Source organism: Taeniopygia guttata, chromosome 18 (assembly GCF_048771995.1).
Source record: "Taeniopygia guttata chromosome 18, bTaeGut7.mat, whole genome shotgun sequence".
NCBI classification, from domain to species: Eukaryota; Metazoa; Chordata; class Aves; order Passeriformes; family Estrildidae; genus Taeniopygia; species Taeniopygia guttata.
In genome coordinates this window covers 8,345,718-8,367,518 of record NC_133043.1, presented here as the reverse complement: position 1 = coordinate 8,367,518, position 21,801 = coordinate 8,345,718, and the positions used below count along the sequence as shown (strand labels likewise).

The following is a 21,801-nucleotide window of genomic DNA, read 5'->3' as shown; positions in this document are numbered from 1 at the left end:
GAAAAGTTATTAATTTGCAAGGAATTTATGCATCATGTATGAGATATATGAATATGCAACAGGCTATTACTTTTAAGGGTTATTCCTTTGTTCGCAAGGCATGGTTATGGCAGCTCAGTGTCCAAGAACATCCAGACATCTGTAATTCTTTGCTTTTTATTGTCTTGTAATTGCCCTAACTCTAAATTTTTATGACTCTAATTGTATTACTATTTTTATAACCAATTTTTTATTATTAAGCTTTAAAAAAAATTCTAAAACCAAGCAACTGCTGTCAGCGATCCCACAGGCACAGCCCCCTCTTTTCAGGACTCTGCAGGACCAGAGTTGCTTCCAGGGCCATGGCATGGCACTGAAATTGCTCCTGTGCCAAGGGAGGCTCAGCACTTGTGGCAACGGCACCATGGTGCTGCCCAAAGATGGATGTGGCTGCAGGGCAGAGTTTAAACGCTCTTTGCTGACCCTGAGACACAGCAGATCACGCCAGGTTGTGTGATTCAGGCGTTATCACCAACCACAGCAAGGTGAGACGTGCACAAAATTCTCACCAACAGGAAGGAAGGAAAGTGTTTCCCAGTGCATCAACTCCAAAAACCAATGGAAAACGACTCCTGTGAACTGAATCTGCTGCTGTCCAGCACCATGGCCAGACCTTGCTGTGGGCACTGATCAGCCTTTGCTGGTGCTGGAGCTGCAGTGACACCAATCAAACATCACAGCCAGCTCTGCCCTGTGCCAGCCGTGCTTCCCCTGGGGCAGGAGCAGGCGGCTGGCGGCAGCTGGATCCCCTGGGATGGGACAGGGATTCCCATGGGATGGGTCTGGATGCCCCACAACACTGCAGAGCAAAGCCAGGGAGGTCACTCTATATAAAACACCAACATCCAACTAATTTGAGGGCTTCTGAGTACTTCATTCTACTTCCCCCATTAATTTACACAAGATCCACTGAAGGCAGTGTGTGAAAAGAAAGACATTTTGTCTGAAAACACATTTTTGTAATTTATTAGATCTGTACACAGCTAGTGCCATTTCATTAGCATATTTTAAACCTGCTCCTCCACCCCCCCTCCACTGGACACAGGGAAGGCAGAGCCCTCAGCCTCCTCTGGCATCCTGAACTTCCACAGGACCTGAAACACTCAGCAGCCAAAAGGCAAGTTTGATTAGTTTATTTAAAATTAAACATTTCTTTCTGTTCAGCTACTGCACGTGGAGCCAAACCTTGTGTCTGATCACTGTTAGTGCCAGAAAACTGATTCAAAATTAGAGACTAACAGAGCCCAAAGCTGCAGAGAAGCAGATTCTCAGTTGTTGCCTCAGAACTGCAGGATTTGGGTTTATGCTGAAGGTTTTTACCATTTTAAGCTCAGACTTGCCTTTCTCTAGTGTGAAAAGGTTTTATGGTTATTGGACAGAGTTACTGGTGTGGAAAAGCAGCAATGATTTTGCTTGGTTGTAGTTGTTGCACTGATTTCCCTGGGCAGCAGGACATTCTCCTCCAAGCTGAATTCTTCTTGTTCAACCAGACAGCACCATGCAAGGCCCAAGTCGGTATCAAAACAAAATTAAGCAAATCAGAGAAAGCTCCTTGGAAATGCATGGGCAGGAAAAATAAAAAAATATCTGGGCACTTCACTTGGGATTGTCATTTTCTTGACAAATGCCTTTAAAAAATCAAGACAACATCCCAGAAAAATCAGAAGACCTGAGGATGCTGGTCAGCTGATTTCTGCCCTACAATACTGGCTTCATCATTCCAGGTTGAATTTGCAGTTTTTACCACTACATGTTTTTTTCCCACCAAATCAACATAAGTAATGTTTGTAAAGTGCTTTGAGATAGTGCTAGAAAATGCTAAGAGTGAAAAGAGGGGCAGAACATCTGTCATCAGCACCCAGCTGATTACTACGAGTTGGTTTTATCCTCAGAGCAGCATCACTATGTTCTCCTTTGACCTCCTGTTTACCAAGAGCTGGCACAAAAGGAAATGGAGTTTGTGCAGGGCAGTGAAAGAAGGAAAACAAAGGAAACACGAGGATTTCTTCTGGAAAGATGCCTGAAGCAGAGCTCCAGAGAAGGATGGGTATTTACTTCCCAGATCCATCAGGAAAACAGTGCCACACGCAGACTCACATGCCCAGAGCTCTGCAGGAGGCTTCACACAGCACAAACATTTGCCAAATGAGGAGAGAGGTGGGGCTAATCTTAAAAAAAAAAACAAAAAAAACAAAAAAACCAAAATCAAAGACACTGATGCATTTTTTGAGGGGAGGACATAACTGCTCACCACAAGCTACTGCCTGAGGGCTGTCAACTACGTCATAGTAAAGCCCTGCCACCTTTTCCAGTTGACAGGAACTTCTCTCTAGTTAGCAGCTTCACAAAAGCAATCATTGTATAAATCCATAAAGCTTTCCCAGATTTGTAAAAGGTTAATTTTACCATTATAATTGCACTTTAAAAACAGGCATCAATCCCTATGCACTCTCCCCAAACACCTCCTCCGTTTATAAAAGAGGAAAGAAAGGCTACAATTATTCTCTGTCCTACAGCTACAGCATTCAAAGGTTTGATTTAGGTGCCTGAAAGACGGATGCAAACATCCACTTTTCAGGGCAGGGCAAGAGTGCATTTTAAAAAAACTGCAGGCTTCACAGCTTGGCTTGCATTGGCTTCAGGTGTTTATGGAAAGATTCATGAACCTGCAAGACAACAAGACAGTGGTTACAAGGTCAGGTTTGATCTTTGAAACAGTTTTACCTCCTCACATCTTGCAGTGTGTTTGTATACTAAGAAAATTTGAATCAGAGGCACTTTGGAAATTTAAGAACAGCACATAACTTCTGTATTTCAGGGTCTACATGATACGAAACATTGAGAATATAAAAACCAGCCTGCTCACTACCTTTCTTTTAAGAAAGAAATGCAAGATTTACATCCATACAATTGTTTGGCATTTTAATTACAAGAAAACTGGTACAGGTTTCCTAAGGGGTTGTAATGGAGCTCCTAAGCCCCGCTAACTTCAGAAGGACAGAACACTGAGCAAACTATGGTGGGATTTAACTCCAGCTGCAGACTCTTGACAGCCCAATGTAGGAGATACAGTCTGACCTGAAATAAAGGCACCAGGAGACAGGATTTGCCATTCTGGCTGATGGAGCAGGGACAGTTTATTTTAGCTCAGCTGCAGCTCCAGTCCTAGACTAGATATACAACATCTGACACCTAAGTACTACAGGGGAGCAATTTATTTTCTTTTTCACTCACTGCTCCTGCCTGAAGCCTGGAAGATTTGCCAGAAAATGGGCAAGGCTTCCACAGCTACCGTCACTAAGCAGAATCAACAGCAAGTGATAACTACTTTTGAATTCACTGAGATACTTCAGTTGTTTCTCTGTGGAGTGCACCATTTCCTCCCTCACTGAGAAGCTCAAGAGATCCCACAGGGATGAATGTAAGGTACACCTGGGAGAGAAAACTACAGAGAGCAAACTGAAAGTAGGTTGTTAGTTTTGGTTCATCACTACTTGTGGCGTTTCTCCCCCCTTCCTCAAGTACATGCTGAGATCACTGGAGCAGAATTAACAACCCTAAACTGAGTTATTTCTCTGGTCATGTGAGAAAAAGAAGAGAGGTTTCTTTACCTGTGTTTTGTTCAGTGGGGATTTCTTTGCCCACTCAAACATGTTCTCGTAGACGTTGCCGTCGTAGCGGCCAAGCACAGACCCGAGATGGGTATCATGGAAGTCAAAGGAGTCCACCAGTGCCACTGCATTGGGACGAATGACAGCCAGGAGCTCCTTCACGTGCTGGTTCACTTGGGTTATTTGGGCACTGCTCAGGATACCCGCCTTGAGAGGGGAAACAAAGATTATACAAGTCACAAATCCTTCCCTTCCCCAAGGTCTCACACAGGTCAGCTTTCCCACACACAAAAATACAGCAGGTCATGAAACACCAGGATTTTTTTTTCTTCACTAGGTAATTAAATTGGCAATTTGCCACACTGCACAAGCAGAAGGAGATGCCTTCCATACTGCCCAGCTATTAATCCTGGATAGGAGACTCACTCTGTGAGTACCTGTAAGTTAACTGCAGCAGCAAGTTTTCTTGGAGAATATGCATATAAGGGTACTAAATTGTGCCTGGCTTCAGGGAAATTTTTAGTAAGCAGGAAAGAGGAAAATGGGAAGATAAAACATACCATGTCTGCCTGAAGAGCAAACAAAATACTCCTGCCCAAATGCAATCTCAAACTGACAATGAAGAGAAGAAAAGCAACAGCTGGCAGTGTAAAGCCATTCATTGAAGGATGGGTTAGAATTTGGAGCACAATATCCCCTTTCAGAGGTATTAGTTGTAGAGCACATCTAACTGCAGCTCCTTTATTAATTCCTTGGTCACCAACTGGAAACCATTTCAGCTAAACCTTGTTTCCATTTATCACAAAGGAAACCTGACAAAAGCCTTCCAGCACACCTGCACTGCTACAGACCTTCTGGCAGCCAACAGCCAAGAACTTACACCTATAACATCCATACAGCTCGGCATGTAAAGCACATTTGCAAGCAGTGAACCTGGCTTCAGAAATGTGGAGTGCTGGAGGAAGGCACCAACCTGCAGGAAGTCGCCGGCGTTCCTGCTGATGCCGAACAGGGCGTACAGCAGGCACAGGTTGGTCAGGACCGCGCGGACAGCGGCGTCACCGACCTCGGCCAGCTTGGCTGTGAACAGCTTCACGACCACGTAGTGACAGTGGGCCTGCAGAAACCAAAAAGGGTCAGCCAGGGACACAGAAAGATGAGGAGGGAGCTCTCACAGCACATTTCTTTAGCAGGCACATCACTGACCTCTGATGCCCGCACAAGATCAACAGAAGTCTTGTTCCAGGCATTCTCCTTGCTCTTTCTGTGGTTCAGCTCAGCTTGCAGATTCTTCGCTGCAGATTCTACAAGCCTGTTTCATATGAGAAAGAAAAATAGTTTACATAATAACATCACATTAATAGGATGACATACACTGAATTCTTACATGTCAGTCATAGCACATGAGCTCAGAATTCTTTTCATGTGCCATGAGTGATGACAGTGACTGGAATGACAAGTTGTGCTTTTGTAACACCAGTAATTACTGCTGCAGCTACAGCACAGCTACAGAGGGGTAAGAGGACTTCTGACGGCACACATGTGGTGCTTCAATACCTACTCACAAGTAGGTGTCTGTTCTAGTCTCCCACTTCCCTCACAATGAACTTCAATATCAGGATTGTTTCTCTCCAGAGAGATCTCTGAGTAATTTGGTATTTGTAAATTTGAATATACTTTACACATAAATAAGAAAAACATAAATCTCAAACGACTGGGGAGCAGAGTAACCAGGCTATGAGCAGGCTGTGAGCAGCCTCCTTCAACCTCAAAGCACTTAACCCTGTCCCAAACCCAGTAAAGTGTGTCACTTCCTGAAAGCAACACACGGATCAAAGCTTCTCCAGCCACGCCTCGAGAACCCAGCACAAAGAGGGCCGTGCATCACCACCACCTCACCCAGTTTTTCTTGGCTCAGCCCAGTCAGTGTGAGCTCACCAGGCAGCACGGGACTTGTAGGCCTCCACCAAGCTGGTGGGGTCGTTGATCCTCAGGGTGACAGTCCTGGCAGCCACGTGCTGGGGCTGGATGCGCTGCCTGGAGAGGTCGTTCAGGTAGGACACCATGCCACTGACCTGCTGTCCAGAGGTCACCTGGGTGTAGCTTTTCATAAGGAACCTGAAAAAAGAGACAGCAGATGGCAGCTCTTACTCATGAATTGTTTGAATGGACAAAAGTCATCTCACTGAGGCTCAGGCCAGAAAGAACAGTTGTAGCACACAATTATCTGTCAAAAATGGGGTAGGGGACAGAAACATGACACCAGTTTTGTGCTAATACAGACACTTCTGCTAATTACTTTTTCACCAAATTCACTGCACACCAGTCAAATAAAAGACTCCTCAACACCAATTTAGTGTTAAGAAGGGCATCATTTATTACAGGTGTCTGGTTGCATGGGTGTAACTCCTCTTTCTGTGCATGTGATTTTTTACAAGTGTGTTGCTTACATACAGTCACTACATGCACACTATAATTAACTCATTACCATAACCCCCCTCCCCATGTTCCCATATGGAGTCCTTGTTTTGGCTGTAGCTGCATTCCTAAGCCAGATGTCTCCCCCTTATCTTCCAACTGTCCTTGCTGGGATAGCAGATTCTGTTTCTCTGCTCAAAGTTACACAGACACAGCAGAAATGGAATTAACCCTTTTGGTACCAACTTCAGCCACAAGGACCATGAGGAGAGGCTGGAGGATCCCTGTGCAGAGCTCCCATACCTGGCTGTCTGCAGCATCATGACGGTGTTCTCCCCCTCGTAGGTGCAGGTCGGGGTGAAGGTGACATAGATGTCAGGAATGCCACTGCAGCGGGAGTAGCCGTGCCCGCCGCACGCCATCCGGCACTCCTCAATGCCAGCGCTGGCAGTCCAGGAGGTGAACGCCTTCAGCCCCGCTGTCAGGGCGTGCAGCTGAGGGGAAACAGCAAAGCCAGGTTTATTTTCTAGTCTTAGCTTGCACACATACATGTTAAGGACTGCAACTCCCAGGAAAAAAAAAAACAATAAAGTCAACACCATTCTTGTGCTGTTCCACAGGTTTTTGTTTTTCTTGAAGGAACTCTTTCCTGAGCCAAATATTTCCATGAAAACCCTTGTACATGGAAGACTCATTTTAAGTACTTCATTCCTTCTGCCCCTACACATTTTACGTACAAAACTGTTTTCAACTGCCCATTGTCACAAACCCTGACAGAAAATGAACATTTTACAACCCTCACCCCTCAGTATAGTACTGATACTTTGATCAACACACCTATTCTACCCTAGGAACCTGGAAAAACAATTAAGAAGTTACAGCCCAAACACAAGACCAGTCTGAACTCCCAAACAGTACTCCATCATCCCTGGAAATACACCTTTCAAATAAAAAAATATTTCCAGTAGCTTTCTCACTGTGTATTACTCCCTGTTTTTTATAAAGTGCTAAATTAACAGAGCAAATAAATGTCACCAGCACATCCTGGACTTGAGGGCTTCTGAAACTACAGAAGTATAAGACATCTCAATGAGTGAAAGCCAAAAAGTCTCAATGCCTCTTTTTGCATGCTGTAAAAGAACCTCACACAAATTCAACCAACACTCTGGTTTCCAGAGGACACAGTACCTCTGGCAGCTCACTGAGGTCCCCCTTGCTGATGTCCCCATTGATACGCTGGTAGGTGTACTTGATGTAGTCTCCCACAAAATGGAAGGCATATGCTGTTGCCAGGAGAGGAAAGAGTTTGTATTGTTGTGTCTGATAATCCAGAATCTGGGGTTCTGGTTCCCTAGAGCAAAATACAGATGAGTTAGCATGTCAGTGGTAGCAACCTGCTGCAGAAACCCCATTTATCCCTGTTCTAAGTAAGTTCACCATCCATATCAAGCCAGACTCTCTAAGACCATCCAGCAAAAGCCTCTGGCAGGGGAAGACATTCCAAGAATGAAAGAGCATGCACTCCCCAGGACAACCAGTGTTTTGAAACCATACTGAGTGCCAAAGCAAATATCAGCCACAGCCCCCATTCCTCCCAGTACTTCAGAATTTTCCCTGAGCAGCTCAGGCTGCTCTGGGTCTCCCTGCACTCACCCTGGTTTCAGCTCAGACTGGTGTCTGACGGCGCTGTAGCGGATGGCGATGGTGCAGGCCCGGGACAGGGAGCGAGCAGAGTCACCCACGATGAGGGAACGGATGAACACCATGGTCCCATAGGTCAGCTTGTCACTGACTGGTTTCACATAGGTGCCATCTGGTTCAACCTGCCAGAAAAAGAAAATATAAAAAAAAAATACAGCCTGTTGATTTGTGAAGTTTCTTCCCTTTAACATGTTCATACTCTAAACTCATCAAGCAGCATTTACAAATTGCTCACAATCCTTTTGGTGCAGTACTCAAGCTCACAAGAGCATTCAGCGTGCCCATTTCTAACAGCAGATGCTGAAAGTCACTGCTTTACCTGGGCATATTTCATCAGCATGTTTTCCCGAGGAATTCGGAAGTTGTCCATTTTCAGGTAGCCATTATCCATTTCATCATAGCCAAATTTGGGGCCAATGTCACCCACTGTAATACCTGCCACAGACAAAGCCACTTGCATTAATAGGATGTTTAGGAACTAAACAGCACACAAGAAGTTCAAGCCTTCTCCAACAAGGAGATTGGTTAGATTTCTAGCAAGTCCTGGCAGTGTTATGAGTAAGAGTTAACAGGTACCTTAATCTCTTTGATAGAAAAGCGGTGTCCTAGTTTTGGCTGGGATAGAGTGAAATTACCTTCCCAGTGGCTGGTACAGTGCTGTGTTCTGGATTTAGCATGAGAACAATGTTGATAACACACTGATGGTTCAGTTGTTGCTAAGTAGCACTTGCATCAGATGAAGGACTTTTCAATTTCCACACTGCCCCAACAGTGAGGAAGCTGGGGGGACACAAGAAGCTGGCAGGTGACACAGCCAGGACAGCTGACCCCAGCTGGACAAAGGGATATTCCCCACCATGTGGCATCATGCTGAACAATAAAACTGGGTGAAATCAGCTGGGGGGGATGACAGCTCCCTGCTCAGGGACTGGCTTGGCATCAGTCAGCTGGTGCTGAGCAATCACACAATGATCACTTGCTCTGCATATTCTACTATTATTATAATTGTTGTTGTTGTTACTGTTATTATTATTAATTTACCTTCCTTTTCTGTCCTATTAAATTGCCTTTATCTCAGTCTACAAGTTTTACCTTTTTGACAATTCTTTCCCCCATCCCTCTGTGTGGAGGGAATGGTTGTGTGTGTTTAGCTGCCTGATGAGTTAAACCACAACTGGATATCAAAACACGGGAGTGTCCATAATTTCCATGCAGCCCTACCATCCACTCACTGCAGGAGTTGTCTCTAAAGTTCATCCAGCTCACTTCCAGCTAAAGGGTGATGAAAGCTCTTCTTCCTCTGTCAGAAAGCAGGACGTGCTGCTCATGGCATGCATAGCTAAAAGACACTGGGGCAGGACCAAATCCCAAACTAAACTTCACTGGGGAAGAATCAAATCCCAAACTAAATTTCACATTGAAGGCCTGGTAGGAAAGATGATTTAGTGGTAGTGCAGTCATAAGAAAGACTCATGTAAACCCTGTGATCTACCAGATGAATTCAGCTAATGAAATACGCTATGGACTTTAACAAGACACAGCAGCTGTATACAGTCAGAGAGAAACAGGTGTAATCTATTCCCTGAGTGTGAATTTGTACCTGGCAGAGGTTCATGTGTGCCCAGCTGCCGGATGGGGACAATGAAGGCGTGCAGGCCTTTGCACTGGCCCTGGGTGTAGAGCTGAGCCAGAACGATGGCGTGGTTCGACGTCTTCCCAACTGCAACGGGAGCAGGACTCAGCACAGAAACACTGACACACACAGAGTCTTCCTCCTGAGATAACCTCATCACATCGTGCACTAGAAACCCACTGACCCCACTGGGTGCCACCCCAATAGTAAAGCTCTCTGAAAAAATGTTGCTCAAGTCAATGGAAGTTGCACAGCACAATTTTCTTCACTATAAAACACCGAGTCCTTGGCATACCCATCAGTGAAGCTGAAGGAACTATAAATAATTTGATACAAGCAATCAAAAATTACATCAAATCCACAGTGTGAATGGTTCTGAGCAACAGCCCAGAGCACACAGACAATGTTTAACAGGCTCTGCTAAGTCTGCTTGTTATGCCAGAGTGACTGCCTTTCAGCCAACAATTTGGATCAACTTTCATTTCTATCACTCTGTAGATACAACACACATAGCATCACCTCCCTGAGTTTTTCCCATACATCTTCCAGATTGAGACACACTTACGTCCACCTGGCCACCACTTAATGGAGGTGACAGTGGGGCTGTTGAGGATGAACTCCTGTGTAGAGGGGTCATAAGTGGCTGTTGTTTCCAGGCCCCGAAGATGAGTCCCTGGAAACAAGTAAACACATTGTTTTGGCAGGAAGTCAGTCACAAAACAGACACAAGGACAGAACTGGACAATGGAAAGTGGAACTCCAGTAGTAATGTTTGAATTTTAATTTTGCTTTTAGGCTATATGTATAAAAAGCTAAATATCAACAAATTAAGGAAGAACAAGTGAGGGCCAGACCACATTCTGGGACTGCCAATTCTCAGAAAACATTGTTTTCCCCAGTGGCCTAAGACTAATTTTCCAAGCACCTCCAATCTGACACCTTTTTGCTATCACAAATACCAGAAGCCCTTTCTCATTTAAAATATTCCATGGGAACACACTCACCTGAATTTCACTAAAATGCAATCTGATTAAATTGCAAAATAAAACTATCTAGTTCTCAGCCACAAGAGGAAATAATCGGCCATCACCTCTTAATTCCCTTATCAAGCCTACATTCTCCTCACTTGATGGAGCTGATCTCCCAGAAGAGATCATCCACAGCTCCAAGAGAGCAAGTAATGGCATGTGTATGCCAGGTACTGATGCAGGTGGATGAAGAGACTGTATAAAGACGGAGGTAATTCCAGGAACACTCTTTGTCTTCTGCCCCCAATGCTTCACTTCCCATACACCTGTCTCAGAGCAGAGGCACTGCCCCTGAATGCCTTCAAAACTCCCAAAATCACCAGGCCTACTTGCTTAAACTAGACAATCTGTGAACACTCCTGAGTCTGGAGTGACAGGGCAGGACAAGAGCTCCAACAGGAAAAAGGAGATCACCTTGCAGCAACCACGTTCCCAAAGCATGGAGGTAATGGCAGACTTCCACAGGCAGCTCAAGACAGACATACTCTGTTGGCAAAGGATCTTCAAACCTCACTAGTTCCAAGAGATTCTCCTCAGACTTGCAGTTACTTTATGCTTCACACAGTCTCTACATTTCCCTTCAACACAAAGGTGAATCCTGCTCATCTTTAGAAAACAATTCTCATCTGCAACTCTGAGATGACCAAAATTAAAGTTTCCCAAGGTAGAATATCCTCCCTTTAAAACTTGAATTAGAAGTGTTACAATCACAATACTGCTGGAGTTATCAAAATCCATTTCAAAGCTTGAAAGCAAAGAAATAGCGATAAAAAACAAAGTCAACATGAGACAGAGAACTCAAAAAGCCCAACACATTTCATGGTCAGTTAAAAAGAACACATGGGAGTGAACTAAGAGGAAAAAGCTCCCCACAGAACATGAGCATTGATCCAAAGTTAATCCTGATGTGAACAAGCAACTCTTAATTTTTTGGCATCTCTTTCACTATCTCAAAGCTCTGTCCTTTTGTCTTTACACTGAACATTAATTAGAGCAAATCAGAACTCAAACTGGAAAGAACAGCAAGTGTAAAATGAAGAGATGCCACCAAACTGAGAGCACCAGTGATGGGCAGTAATGATACTGGTTTGAATTGGAGGAGCACCCAGGTGCTCATTTATAGAGCTACAGGCATCAAACCCTTTCTTCAGAGGAAGAGGGAAGCAGCACATGGCATAATGCTCTGTTAACCCTTGCAGAGGCTGTCCACTTTTCCCTACAACCACAGCTGCATGTGCAAAACTGTGGGACACACACACCCTGCTCTCCCAGGCACGGGAATCCTCTGCACACAAAGGCATTGTTAGAAAGAGCATTTACTGAATGTACTGTACCATGGCCCATTTCAGTCTGGGCATAAGTGCCAATGATCTCCAGGTTCCAGGCAGGCATGAAGAAGCGATCCTGCTGCTCTGGGGTGGCCTGGGTGAGAAGGGTGGGGAGGAACATGCCCAGGTGAAGGTCCAGAGGTTCAGGCCGTCCACGGTGAACAAAGCTGTGAAGAATTTTCACAGGATGGGAGCGTGAAGGGAATGTTATGGGAGGGAAGCAAGCATGAGGATTCATGGTGGAGATTCAGGAAGAGACAGAAAGAAAAAAAAATTTATTCATGTGTCAATCAGAATTCAGCAAGTGTATTTCAGAGAGCCAGAGCACTGTCCTTTTCTCAGGCCTGAGTAATAAGAAATTGCATTCACTTTGAAATAAACATGCTGCAGTGCTTTTCTTTGTAATCTTGCAGACAGTGCATCTGCAACATTCTCCTATTTTTGATGCACTATGATTGCTTAAAAAAAAGGATGAATCTAAACCAAAAGATGGACCAGACCTTCTGGTTTGAACATCAGAGCATCCCTAAGTTCAATGGGCTGAGGCAGTCAGCTCAGAATGTCAGTCTGTGGGAGATGTGATGTGGCTGAAAGCAGCGTGTTTTCAACCAAACATAGCAAGTCCACCTTTTTTGTTTCTTTTTTGACATGTTTTGAAGGTAGAACCTGGTGAAAATCGCAGTTTATCCAGCTAAACAAGTTAGGTTTTCAATGAATTTTATCTTTTTAAAAAAAGGCAAATCCTAATTGGCTGCACTATTTATTCTATTTTTAAAAAATTAAGTATCAGACATAATTAGTGTACATGGCATTTCAAATCAACTTCCTTCAATTTCTGCTATTTTAAAGAACTTTCTTAAAAGGACAGTGCTCTGTATGTGAAACTCAAAGTTGTGACCATGAACAACTCGGGAAGAAAGCCAACGTTTTTGAATTTGTAAATCACCAGCACAAATTATCTCAAATTAAATATATGACATTAGAATTACTTTTTCTCCATGTTCTGTTGAACTTAATTACCACTGTGAGGTAATTAAGTGGTCTATTAAGTTTTTCAATATAAAGAATGAATTCATAATTAAATCTTAAAATATTGACAGCTTTGAGTATTAAAATAGTGGTGATAGATTGAGGACCAGTACCTCCATCTGGCTCATTTATGTATGAAATAAATTTAATTGGACTTTAACAGGAATATATCTATATTTAAATGATATGCATTATGGAAAGAGCACTGATCTGAGCTTGGCTCAAACTCATCTGACATTTTTAGCAAAGTGGGAACAATGCATCCTTGTATTCTCTAAATACACATTAATATGAACTAGTTCTGTCCCAAGGGCTTCTCAAGAACTGTTTTTTGATCGTCTCAGACTCCTACAAATAAATTCAACTATAATAAACCCAGCAGCAAGGTTTTCTAAGCTTTCTGACTGCACAGTGACCAAGCCCAACAGGGGACTAATGGCCTACCAGGAATACCAGATTTTAAGTGAGTTCAGTACTGGTGAGAAGTACACAGCTGACAGTCAAAGACTGACAAAAACCAAACCAAACCAAAACAAACAAACAAAAAAACACCCCCAAAACAAAACAAAAAAAAAAAAAAGAAAATCCTTATTTACCAGCAGTAGTTATAAACCAGACAGAAACAACACAGTATTTTCACTTTTTCACTGCTCCTTCTTGTTTCATTTTCAGCCCTGTGCTATTTGTGTTTTTGCTTCTCAATTTTTTTTTTTTTGAGAGAGAGAGAAGACTTCTTCACAATGAAAAAGGTTAAAATCAACACAGACTATCACACATATAGTCACCAAGATAAACCTGAGTAAATACCCATCCAGGCCAGAGCTCAGTTCAATAATCCAGAGGTCTGCTTCCTCATCACCAGATTTTAAACATCAGGATTAAATTAAGCAAATCTTAGTGACAATTACTGCAGCAGCTTTTCTGATGAAATATCAGATACTCAACATTCACAGCAGGAATGCCAAATGTTTGCATTTTAATTATTCAGCATAGAAAGAGTATCTACTTCACTGTATTCCATCAAGTGTCAAAATACCAATTTAACCATGCAACCACATGAGAACTATAAGGAAATCAACCATCAGCAGCCAAGAAAGTGCAATGATCTGATGTGAAATCAGAAGTAAAACCAATCACTGCAGTGTGGATGTGATTGATTTCAAGCAGCTGGTGTGAGAAAGCAAGGCAGTGATTGTTGCCATTCAGTTCTCTCTCAGCTTCTGGTGTTGAGCTGGGTTTGTTGAGCAGGACAGAGGACAGGGTTTCTTCCACTGAGTCTTCTACAAATGTTTCAGCAGCTGTAACTGAGCAACCAGGCAGCTGGCACTGCCATCCAGCAGTGTCCAGACTTGACACCTCAGGCTTTTCCACTTCAGATGCCAGCACAAGCACTGGAGTCCTTGTTTGTTAACTATTCTTGCTGGTACTTAACAGCCATAATTCCAGGTTCTGGGCTAAAAGACTGGTTTTTTATCCATTAAATGTTTTTCCATTTGAAGCAGTGAAAGTTGCTTTCAACAACAGCAGGAGTAGGATGGGTTTTTTTCCTTTGTAAGCAAGACCTTTCCAGGAAGCTGTACAGCTGCAGTGGAGCAGCATCTGAAAGAGAAGTGCCTGGGGCAAAGCATACCTGACTTTCAACCCAGAACTCACAATCTTGCTGTGCTCCACTGCTCCTGTAGGAATGCTCCTGACCTGTTTCTGCAGGCCAGCCATGCACTGGGGGCTCTGGCATACCCGTCCCAAAATCAGGCAAAAGTAAAAACCACAGTACTGTTCATTGACACGTTCCAACTGGTTCAGGTGAAATTCAGATTCTCAGGGCTTGGAACAACCTCCTCATTTCAAAACAAAGGAAACAACTACCAATGCAGAGATCAGCTAAGAGGCTATCTTGCATTCTGGAAAAGATCAAAAGGAAGCCTGGAGTTGTCAGGATGTGAAATGAGCCGGCTGTCTGGCTACAGACATCAACCATTAACTGAGGAATTTTACCTTTCCCCCTTTTTAGATTGACCCAGGAGAAAATTAACAATTTACCCACTGGAGTTAGAGAAAAGAGGTTACCCATTGATCCCTGAAGGGAACTAACCATGTCCCATTTCGGTTTGGGCGTAGGTGCCAATTATCTTGACTCCACGGACCAGGGGCAGCCACTTCTCCTTCTGAGCAGCAGACGTTTGGGTCTCTATGGTTTTGTGAAACATGCTGAAGTGGAGACCCAAAGGTTCAGGAAAATTGCCCAAGCATGTTCTACAGGAGAGAAATAGAGGGATCTGGATCTCAGTCTTACTGGTACCATGAATCTGAAAGGCTTTTCTCCAACTGGAGCAAAAGATAAATAATCTCTTTGCCTCATTCAACCTTTTTTTTTTTTTGTCCCACAAGCAACCTCCAAATGTGGAGGCATCAGACGCAATGCCAGTGGGAAAACAGATGTTTCTTCCAGGCATCTTCTGCACCCCATGAATCCTGCTGTTGCTATGTAACTGGAAAAAAATATTATTCTACAAAGGTACATGAGGAACTTGAAACTAAGGACATGAAAACCAAAATATTTTCTCCTTCATCTCTCAGGCTTTGTGGAATAAATCCCACTACTGCTGGTAGCCTACAACTAGGGCATTATTAGTTAGAAGAAATATGTATTAAAAATGAAAAGGTTTCTTTGGTGACTGAGTTCTTTTTGGAACAGCTCTGTATAGCCTGCAGCTGCTTCTATCCATTGTGAGAGCTGGAACTCACTTTCAATTAAAATTACCATTACAGTCTAGTGCTGGAGGGAATGGAAAGAAAATTCAGACATTTTAGGTGTGCTTCACCAAAGCAGAAGTTATTTCATGAAAGAAAACTCTAACCATACAGGAGCCACAATGGCAGGCAAAGTACATTCTCAATTAAAACATCTTCCCTTCTGCAGCTTGATCAGTTTCTTCATCTTCAATCTACTGGACACAAATGTTTATTCCATCTAAACTCTAAGAGGAGGAAAAAACGAGCCCTCTGCATAAAAACCATAGGGGATGTTCTGCATATAGCTTGTCAATTACAGCAGCATTTATGATGGGCATTTTGCACCATGCAGAGAGTAAATAATCGATAATTCAACAGCAGATCCTGTACAGGCTGTGAAAACCAGCCTTAGAGTGAGAGATAAAGCACCACTGAACTGCACGTTGCCTGTTTTAAATGAACAAGGCTAAATGAGCCATGGATTTTTCCAGGAACAAAATTATTGTGATCAAGTAAACTAATGCTGGTGACTAACATATTAACTGTGCTTTAAACTGGTGTGGTTGCAGGTACAGTGTGTGAAGTTCCTGGAATTGAGGCACACAGTTCTTTCACCAAAAAACCTCTCTCGCCTACAGTAGCAGATGTTACCAAAGCTGATGCTTTCAGGGTGACCAAGGGCTTAAAAATGCTGCAAGGACAGCAAGACAGAACTTTTCAACACTCTTGTGGTTTCCTAAGTAGGTTATTCTTTTAGCTCAGAACCTATACAGCAACAGCAGCACCCTTTTCTTCCTCACTGCCTCCAGCACAATTATTGTGCACCTACTCCCTGGGCCCAAAAAGGACAAATCTACAGGAAGAAAGTAACTGCTGACCTTGAGACATGAACTTTCAGGGCAGCTTGGGAAGAGCTTGAATGGGTCTTTGCATATTTTCAGCAGTCATTGAAAGAACTTGAGAAAAATGCGCAGCCCATGCTTTGCTGTCAGAAAAGTCAGGTCAGACACTGCTTCTTTGAAGGTAATGCTCCAGGAAAACATTCCAGAAATCTTCTGAAAGGTCACACCAGCAACTTTCACTGCCTATGAGAAAGTTTAATCACAAGTGCCAGATATCTAATGATTACTATTACCTTCTCTGACAGGAGAAGGACAAGAGACATTTTGCAAGTGGATGCTTTAACACCCCTGTGTTAGGGGGTCATGTTTCTGTAGCCAATTGTGCAGCATTTTAACAGCTTCTTGAATTAACTAAACTGAAAATTAAATTACAGCAGAAACTGTTCATCTCTGTGTATTCCACACTGAAGATTTAAGATTTCCTTAATGTGCCTTTTAACATGCATGACAATGAGAGAGAATCCTGTTTTCCTCAAGATACAGGGCAAACAGAAGAGGTACCAGCTGTGAAGGAAGGAACAACAGGTCTTCTTCCCTTCTGTTTCTTTCTCTGAACTCTTACTGCTTCCCATCACAATTTCAACACTCCCAGCCCCTGGACTGGCTGTTCTCCGAAGGCTGCAGTTTGTAACTGCTCAAATACTCTGCTCCATCAAGACTGATGGTGGCAGTGACCATCTGATCAATGCCCAGCTGCTCTGAGGTCAGCCTCGCTACAACCACCAGTGGCACAATGAGGACACAGCTCCAAATCCACTTCTGGGAGAAGGTTATGTAGTAATATGTGCTTTGGCAATACAGATCATCTCAGATTTCACAGCAACCAGTGCCACCCACACAGTAAAAGGCATTTATGTGACAGGTGTGTCACTGTCTCAAAGTGCACAGGGGATGACAGAAGCAAAGCCTGTGTGTTGAGAGGCTCCAAAGCTACAGGAACAACTGCAAAGCCGTTCCCAGGCTGCAGAACAGGGGCATTTACTTTGCATTAGTCTGTGTGCAAACCTTTCTGCTTTGGGCAGTTCTTAAAGCAACTTTCTCAAGGATGAGCATGAAGGGTCATCCCAGTGGAGAAGGAGCAGGAGCTGTGGTTGAGCTGTGCTAACTGGGCTTCAGAGCTAACAACTGCTATGGTAATAAACTCCTGTTCCAGCTTTATCAAAAGTAAGATTAAGCCAGACTCATTCACTCTGCATTAATTTAGCAATGCCAAGTAGGGCCCATAGTAGAGTTTTACTATTTTGATTTGCTCAAAGCTACTCTGGGTCCGAATTTAGAGACGTAAGAACAAATTCCAGCAGGGAAAGTGGACATTCATGCAATGCTTAACGAACACAGGAATCATCTGGTGACCAGCAGCTCTCAGATCTTCTCTTCTTCTGTGACCCAGTTTGTCTCAACTGTTTTTCATTTCTTTGTTTAATCCTGTTTTCCTCAATGAAAGTTAACTAAAGTTGAAGGTGAATTAAAACTGAGCAGCTCACTCTCTTCCAAGAGCACTGGAGCATTACACCAGACACATTTCCCATTTTTCATGATGATTTAGGTTTTGCTGCAGTTAGACTGTAAAAGAAATCTGAAATATTGGCACTTTTAGGCTGATGGCCTTCAAAGCTGTAGTCACAACAGCTGCAACTGTAGTGTGGACATAGAAGAATTACTACATGAAAAGCACTTAAGTATATTTAATAGATCCTCTTATGATTTGGAGTCCAACAAAGCCCTTTGGAAATAGGAAGGAGGAGCATTCACTTGGACATGTCACAGCAGCAGCAGTAACTGTTTAAGTATGTCTTCAGGGCAGTGAGGGAAGCAGCATTTCTCCTCACCTACTCATAAACCAACCTTTAAAGTTGGTGAGTCCTGTGCAAAGCTACCTAGAGATATTCTGGCACTTTAGGAAAGCTACAGGAAAAAATTCTTAAAAATTGCATATGTAAATCTGTCCCTGTATTTTGGGGATAACCAACAAAATTTCTTAAGCTTCCAGAAGTGGAAACGTCAATCACAATAAATACAACTTGACATCTGAATCAAGGACATCAGTCTATTTCATAAACTTCATTTGAGGCATGTTGCAACACCATATCCATTCAGTTTTCAGTTTGGAAAAAATGAATAAGCCCAAACACACTTTCTCCAGGTCAGGTTTTACACTAATGAAGTCACTTTCAGTTAGCATTAATTAACATGTTCAGATATGAGATAGAAACCGACATAATTTTGTCAGTTGGGTGCAGTTCACCAAATTTAAAAAATATTTAACACTCAACAGGTGAGAAAGTGGGGACAGATGTTAAAATGCAAATGAAATCAAAGGATGAAAAAATAACCCTTTCATTTAATCCATTTTTTAAGCAGCATCCAGCCCACATGGCATCCTTGCCAACACCACACATTATAGTAAAGAACTAATTTCAGAATATCAACAGTGTACAGTTCTTAGAGCAAACACACTTCACCTGTAGGCAAGAAGTTTATGCACTGCTCTTCATTCTACTACACATTACTACAGAATAAAAATGGCATATGAAATAATTTTAAAATGGCAAATACGCTCAGTCTACAGTAATTGCAATTATATTTTGAAATCCTGAATGGTGGCAATTAGATTTTACCTTGGAAAAAAAGTAAGCTTTTTTATTGTTTCCATTGGTTTTGGAAGTCACACCTGACCAGTCTTGCCACGTTAGATGTGGAGGTACTATTTGGTATCTGTAGGAAATATTTATTACACTTTCATTCACTCAAGTATTGCTGACTCCAAAATAAGATTATAGAAAGACAAAACTAGAATCTCTCATTTGACTACTTCAAAAAAGTCTGTTTTCATATAATATTGCCATTAATGCTACAAAAAGACAGAAAATTGTTAAAATTTTCTATCTGATAGACTGGATAGACTTTGCTGAATTTTCTTTGTAGAAATAAATAAATAAATGAAGAAACTTTCCCATCACTTTCAATAAACCTTATGTAGGAAAAAAAATTTAATTATTAACTTTTGCTGTGCAGCACCTGAATAACCCACTACTGTCACTGAACTTGCTCTGTTATCACTGTCCACCAATGATAATTTTCAAATTATTTACACTTCCACGAGAACTTTCCTGACACAGGTCAGTGCAGACCAGTTTCTCTGAAAGTAAAACCACAGTGGATAAGATAACCTCCATTTCCTAGTGCCAAGGGTCATGCCCTGGGGCCCATGACAGCTTTTCTACAAAACCAGTCAAGAGGGGGCTTGTGGTTCATTATTTAATGTGCCAGAGGATATCCATGGGATTACAACAGATTTCTGCATCTGTGTAACTCCTGTTATCAGTTTCTGTTTGATTAAATCAGAAAGAGTTTAACAGAATTAGGGGGAGAGATGCATCAAAATCAGAAACTGAGTTCTAATTTCTTCTGGAAGGAATGAAATCTCAGATGTAAAGAGTCTTATTTTCATTAACTTGATTCAAAGGTGGTACTATCAGATAAACCAAAGGTCAGGTACAACAAAAAGCCTCTGGGTCAAGGAGAACCTCTGGAGCTTAGAGGAGGGACCCAGAACAGACAGTGATACACAAGAATTTACAAACCATCTTGGAATAGTTTCAAGTATCTCTGTAATGTGACTTTATTGGGTCTAAGTGCAAAGTGAAGTAATCAGCTTTTAGAGATTTCATCAGAAGCTGCAAACTCATCAGATCTATTCAGAGTCCAAGTAATTCAGTATGATTTTTTTTATTCCTTTTGGAAAAAAAAAAAAATCTGACTTCAAGTTCTGTTTTTTAATTTCTGCACCACACATAAAGAATGGGGTATAACTGTTAATGTTGCATTTCTCTTAAAAAAAAAAAACAACCTAAGAAAACACAACATTCAGGAATTCAGGGTTTAATCTGAAATTACTGAAGCCAGTAATTGAGTGGGCTTTTATACAGGTTTTGAACTTCCTTTAGAAAACAAACATAGGAAAAAAACCACAACCATAGCATCCTTGGTGATGACTGAAGTACAAGAAGCAAACTCTGGATCTTTTTAAGTACCTTTTAAACCAGTAGATCTCCTCGGGATCTGCAATTCCATATTCCCTTAGTTTCATCACCATCAAGGAGCTCTTCCTGATGGCTTGTTCATAGCGTTGGCTACGGGACAGGAAGTTCAAATCCTCGTGCTGGAAGTCAGGGTCATTAAGAACTAAGGCCTCTGGGGACAGAACAGAAGAGGAAAACAAGCTCAGTTTCCACAAACCTCAGCAGAGGGTAAGCAACGACCCAGCATTTTACCTGCTCTACCTCAAGGTACAGGTATCAGAAAATTGAAAATAAAATAAGAGGTTAACGAAATGAAAATGAAATTCAAGCGCTTTGTGAGCTCAACTACTGGCACTCCCATTCCACATATAAACCCCATTTTCAGTTCAAAGCACTCAGGACTTGGCAGGAGGGCAATTCACTGATGTAAGACCAGCCAGGCCCCCCAGCAACAGCCTGAGAGGCTCAGCAGCCTCGTGAACTCTGATCCTCACGCAACTCCAGCAGAAGGGCACAGTTATTACTCCCACTGTGCCAACTGGAAAACAAGGTGCCCAGAAAGTACAGACTTTTTGTGTCCCCCCTTTGTCAGTGAAGTTACACAACACCAGCCTCTGACAGTCCCAAACCAGAAAAGAGCCTGGAAATAGCTCATTAATCTGTCATAACCACATTGTGCTGGGTGACAAACAGATGACATTTGTACTGCTGGGCAAGAGCATGCTAGGAAGGAAAAAGGAGGGGACAGAGCCCATGAGAAATGTCCATGGGAAGCCGCCACTACCCTCTAGAGAAAGGGGAAACAGAGAAGAAAAAGGACACTGCTTTATCAGGGCCACCCTATATCCCTTCTGGGGAGAAGAGGGGGACCAGGGATGTAACGCAGCTCCTGTTCCTCTCTAACCCCGTCCTTTACGCTGCAAACCCTCTCCTCACAGCTTCTCTTCTCCTTGGGCTCCACAAAATCTCCTCCACACCCTCTCCCGCCCCACGATCCCCTCACAACTCCGTGGCTCCTCACCTCCTCACCCCGCCCTGTATCCCGCTCTCCCTGGGTCTCCCCTTCCTTCTCCCCCTCCGAGCCCTGCCCGGGGCTGTCTCTCCCCGTGCTCACGGCCCCGGGCCCTCCCTCACCGATCTCCTTGCGGCGGCGGGTGCGCTCGGGGCCGCCGTCGAGGATGTGGGTGAGCAGCTCGGGCTGGAAGGTGGCGGCGGCGCGCTCCCTCCGCAGGTCCGCGTTCACCGACATCGCGGCGGCGGCGGCGGCTCTGCCCGATCCCGAACTCAGCCCCGGTCCCGGTCCCTTCCCGTCCCGCCCCCGTGTGGCGTCAGCCCCGCGACGCCGCGTGTTTCCTGC

General features: G+C 43.3%; 1 protein-coding gene across 2 annotated transcripts; it reads right to left on the bottom strand.

The window, feature by feature from the left end:
- Positions 1 to 1,156: 1,156 nt before the first annotated feature.
- ACOX1 (acyl-CoA oxidase 1) lies at positions 1,157 to 21,778 on the bottom strand. Of its 2 annotated transcripts, none has more exons than XM_030287132.4 (14): positions 21,579 to 21,778; positions 20,457 to 20,616; positions 14,880 to 15,040; positions 9,968 to 10,075; positions 9,370 to 9,489; positions 8,089 to 8,204; positions 7,722 to 7,891; positions 7,257 to 7,419; positions 6,372 to 6,562; positions 5,589 to 5,768; positions 4,857 to 4,962; positions 4,624 to 4,767; positions 3,651 to 3,857; positions 1,157 to 2,705 (listed from the first exon to the last, which is right to left on the bottom strand). In XM_030287132.4, exons 1-14 carry the CDS (start codon positions 21,691 to 21,693, stop codon positions 2,655 to 2,657), a joined length of 1,992 nt encoding a protein of 663 aa, XP_030142992.2. In that variant the 5' UTR covers positions 21,694 to 21,778; the 3' UTR covers positions 1,157 to 2,654. The 2 variants fall into 2 exon arrangements, with proteins under 2 accessions (XP_030142992.2, XP_004176387.1); XM_004176339.5 differs by lacking the exon at positions 14,880 to 15,040 and adding an exon at positions 11,765 to 11,925 and having other exon boundaries at positions 21,579 to 21,776.
- Between the last annotated feature and the right edge of the window lie 23 nt (positions 21,779 to 21,801).

What these genes read in the sequence shown, in the direction of transcription:
- ACOX1 (XM_030287132.4), bottom strand. Translation starts at nt 21,693, where the DNA reads ATGTCGGTGAACGCGGACCTGCGGAGGGAGCGCGCCGCCGCCACCTTC. An exon ending in TAAGTGGTGGCCAGGTGGAC is followed by an intron (nt 9,490 to 9,967) that starts GTAAGTGTGTCT and finishes CTCCCGTTGCAG; the next exon opens with TTGGGAAGACGTCGAACCAC. An exon ending in CACACATGAACCTCTGCCAG is followed by an intron (nt 8,205 to 9,369) that starts GTACAAATTCAC and finishes TGTCTGTGGCAG; the next exon opens with GTATTACAGTGGGTGACATT.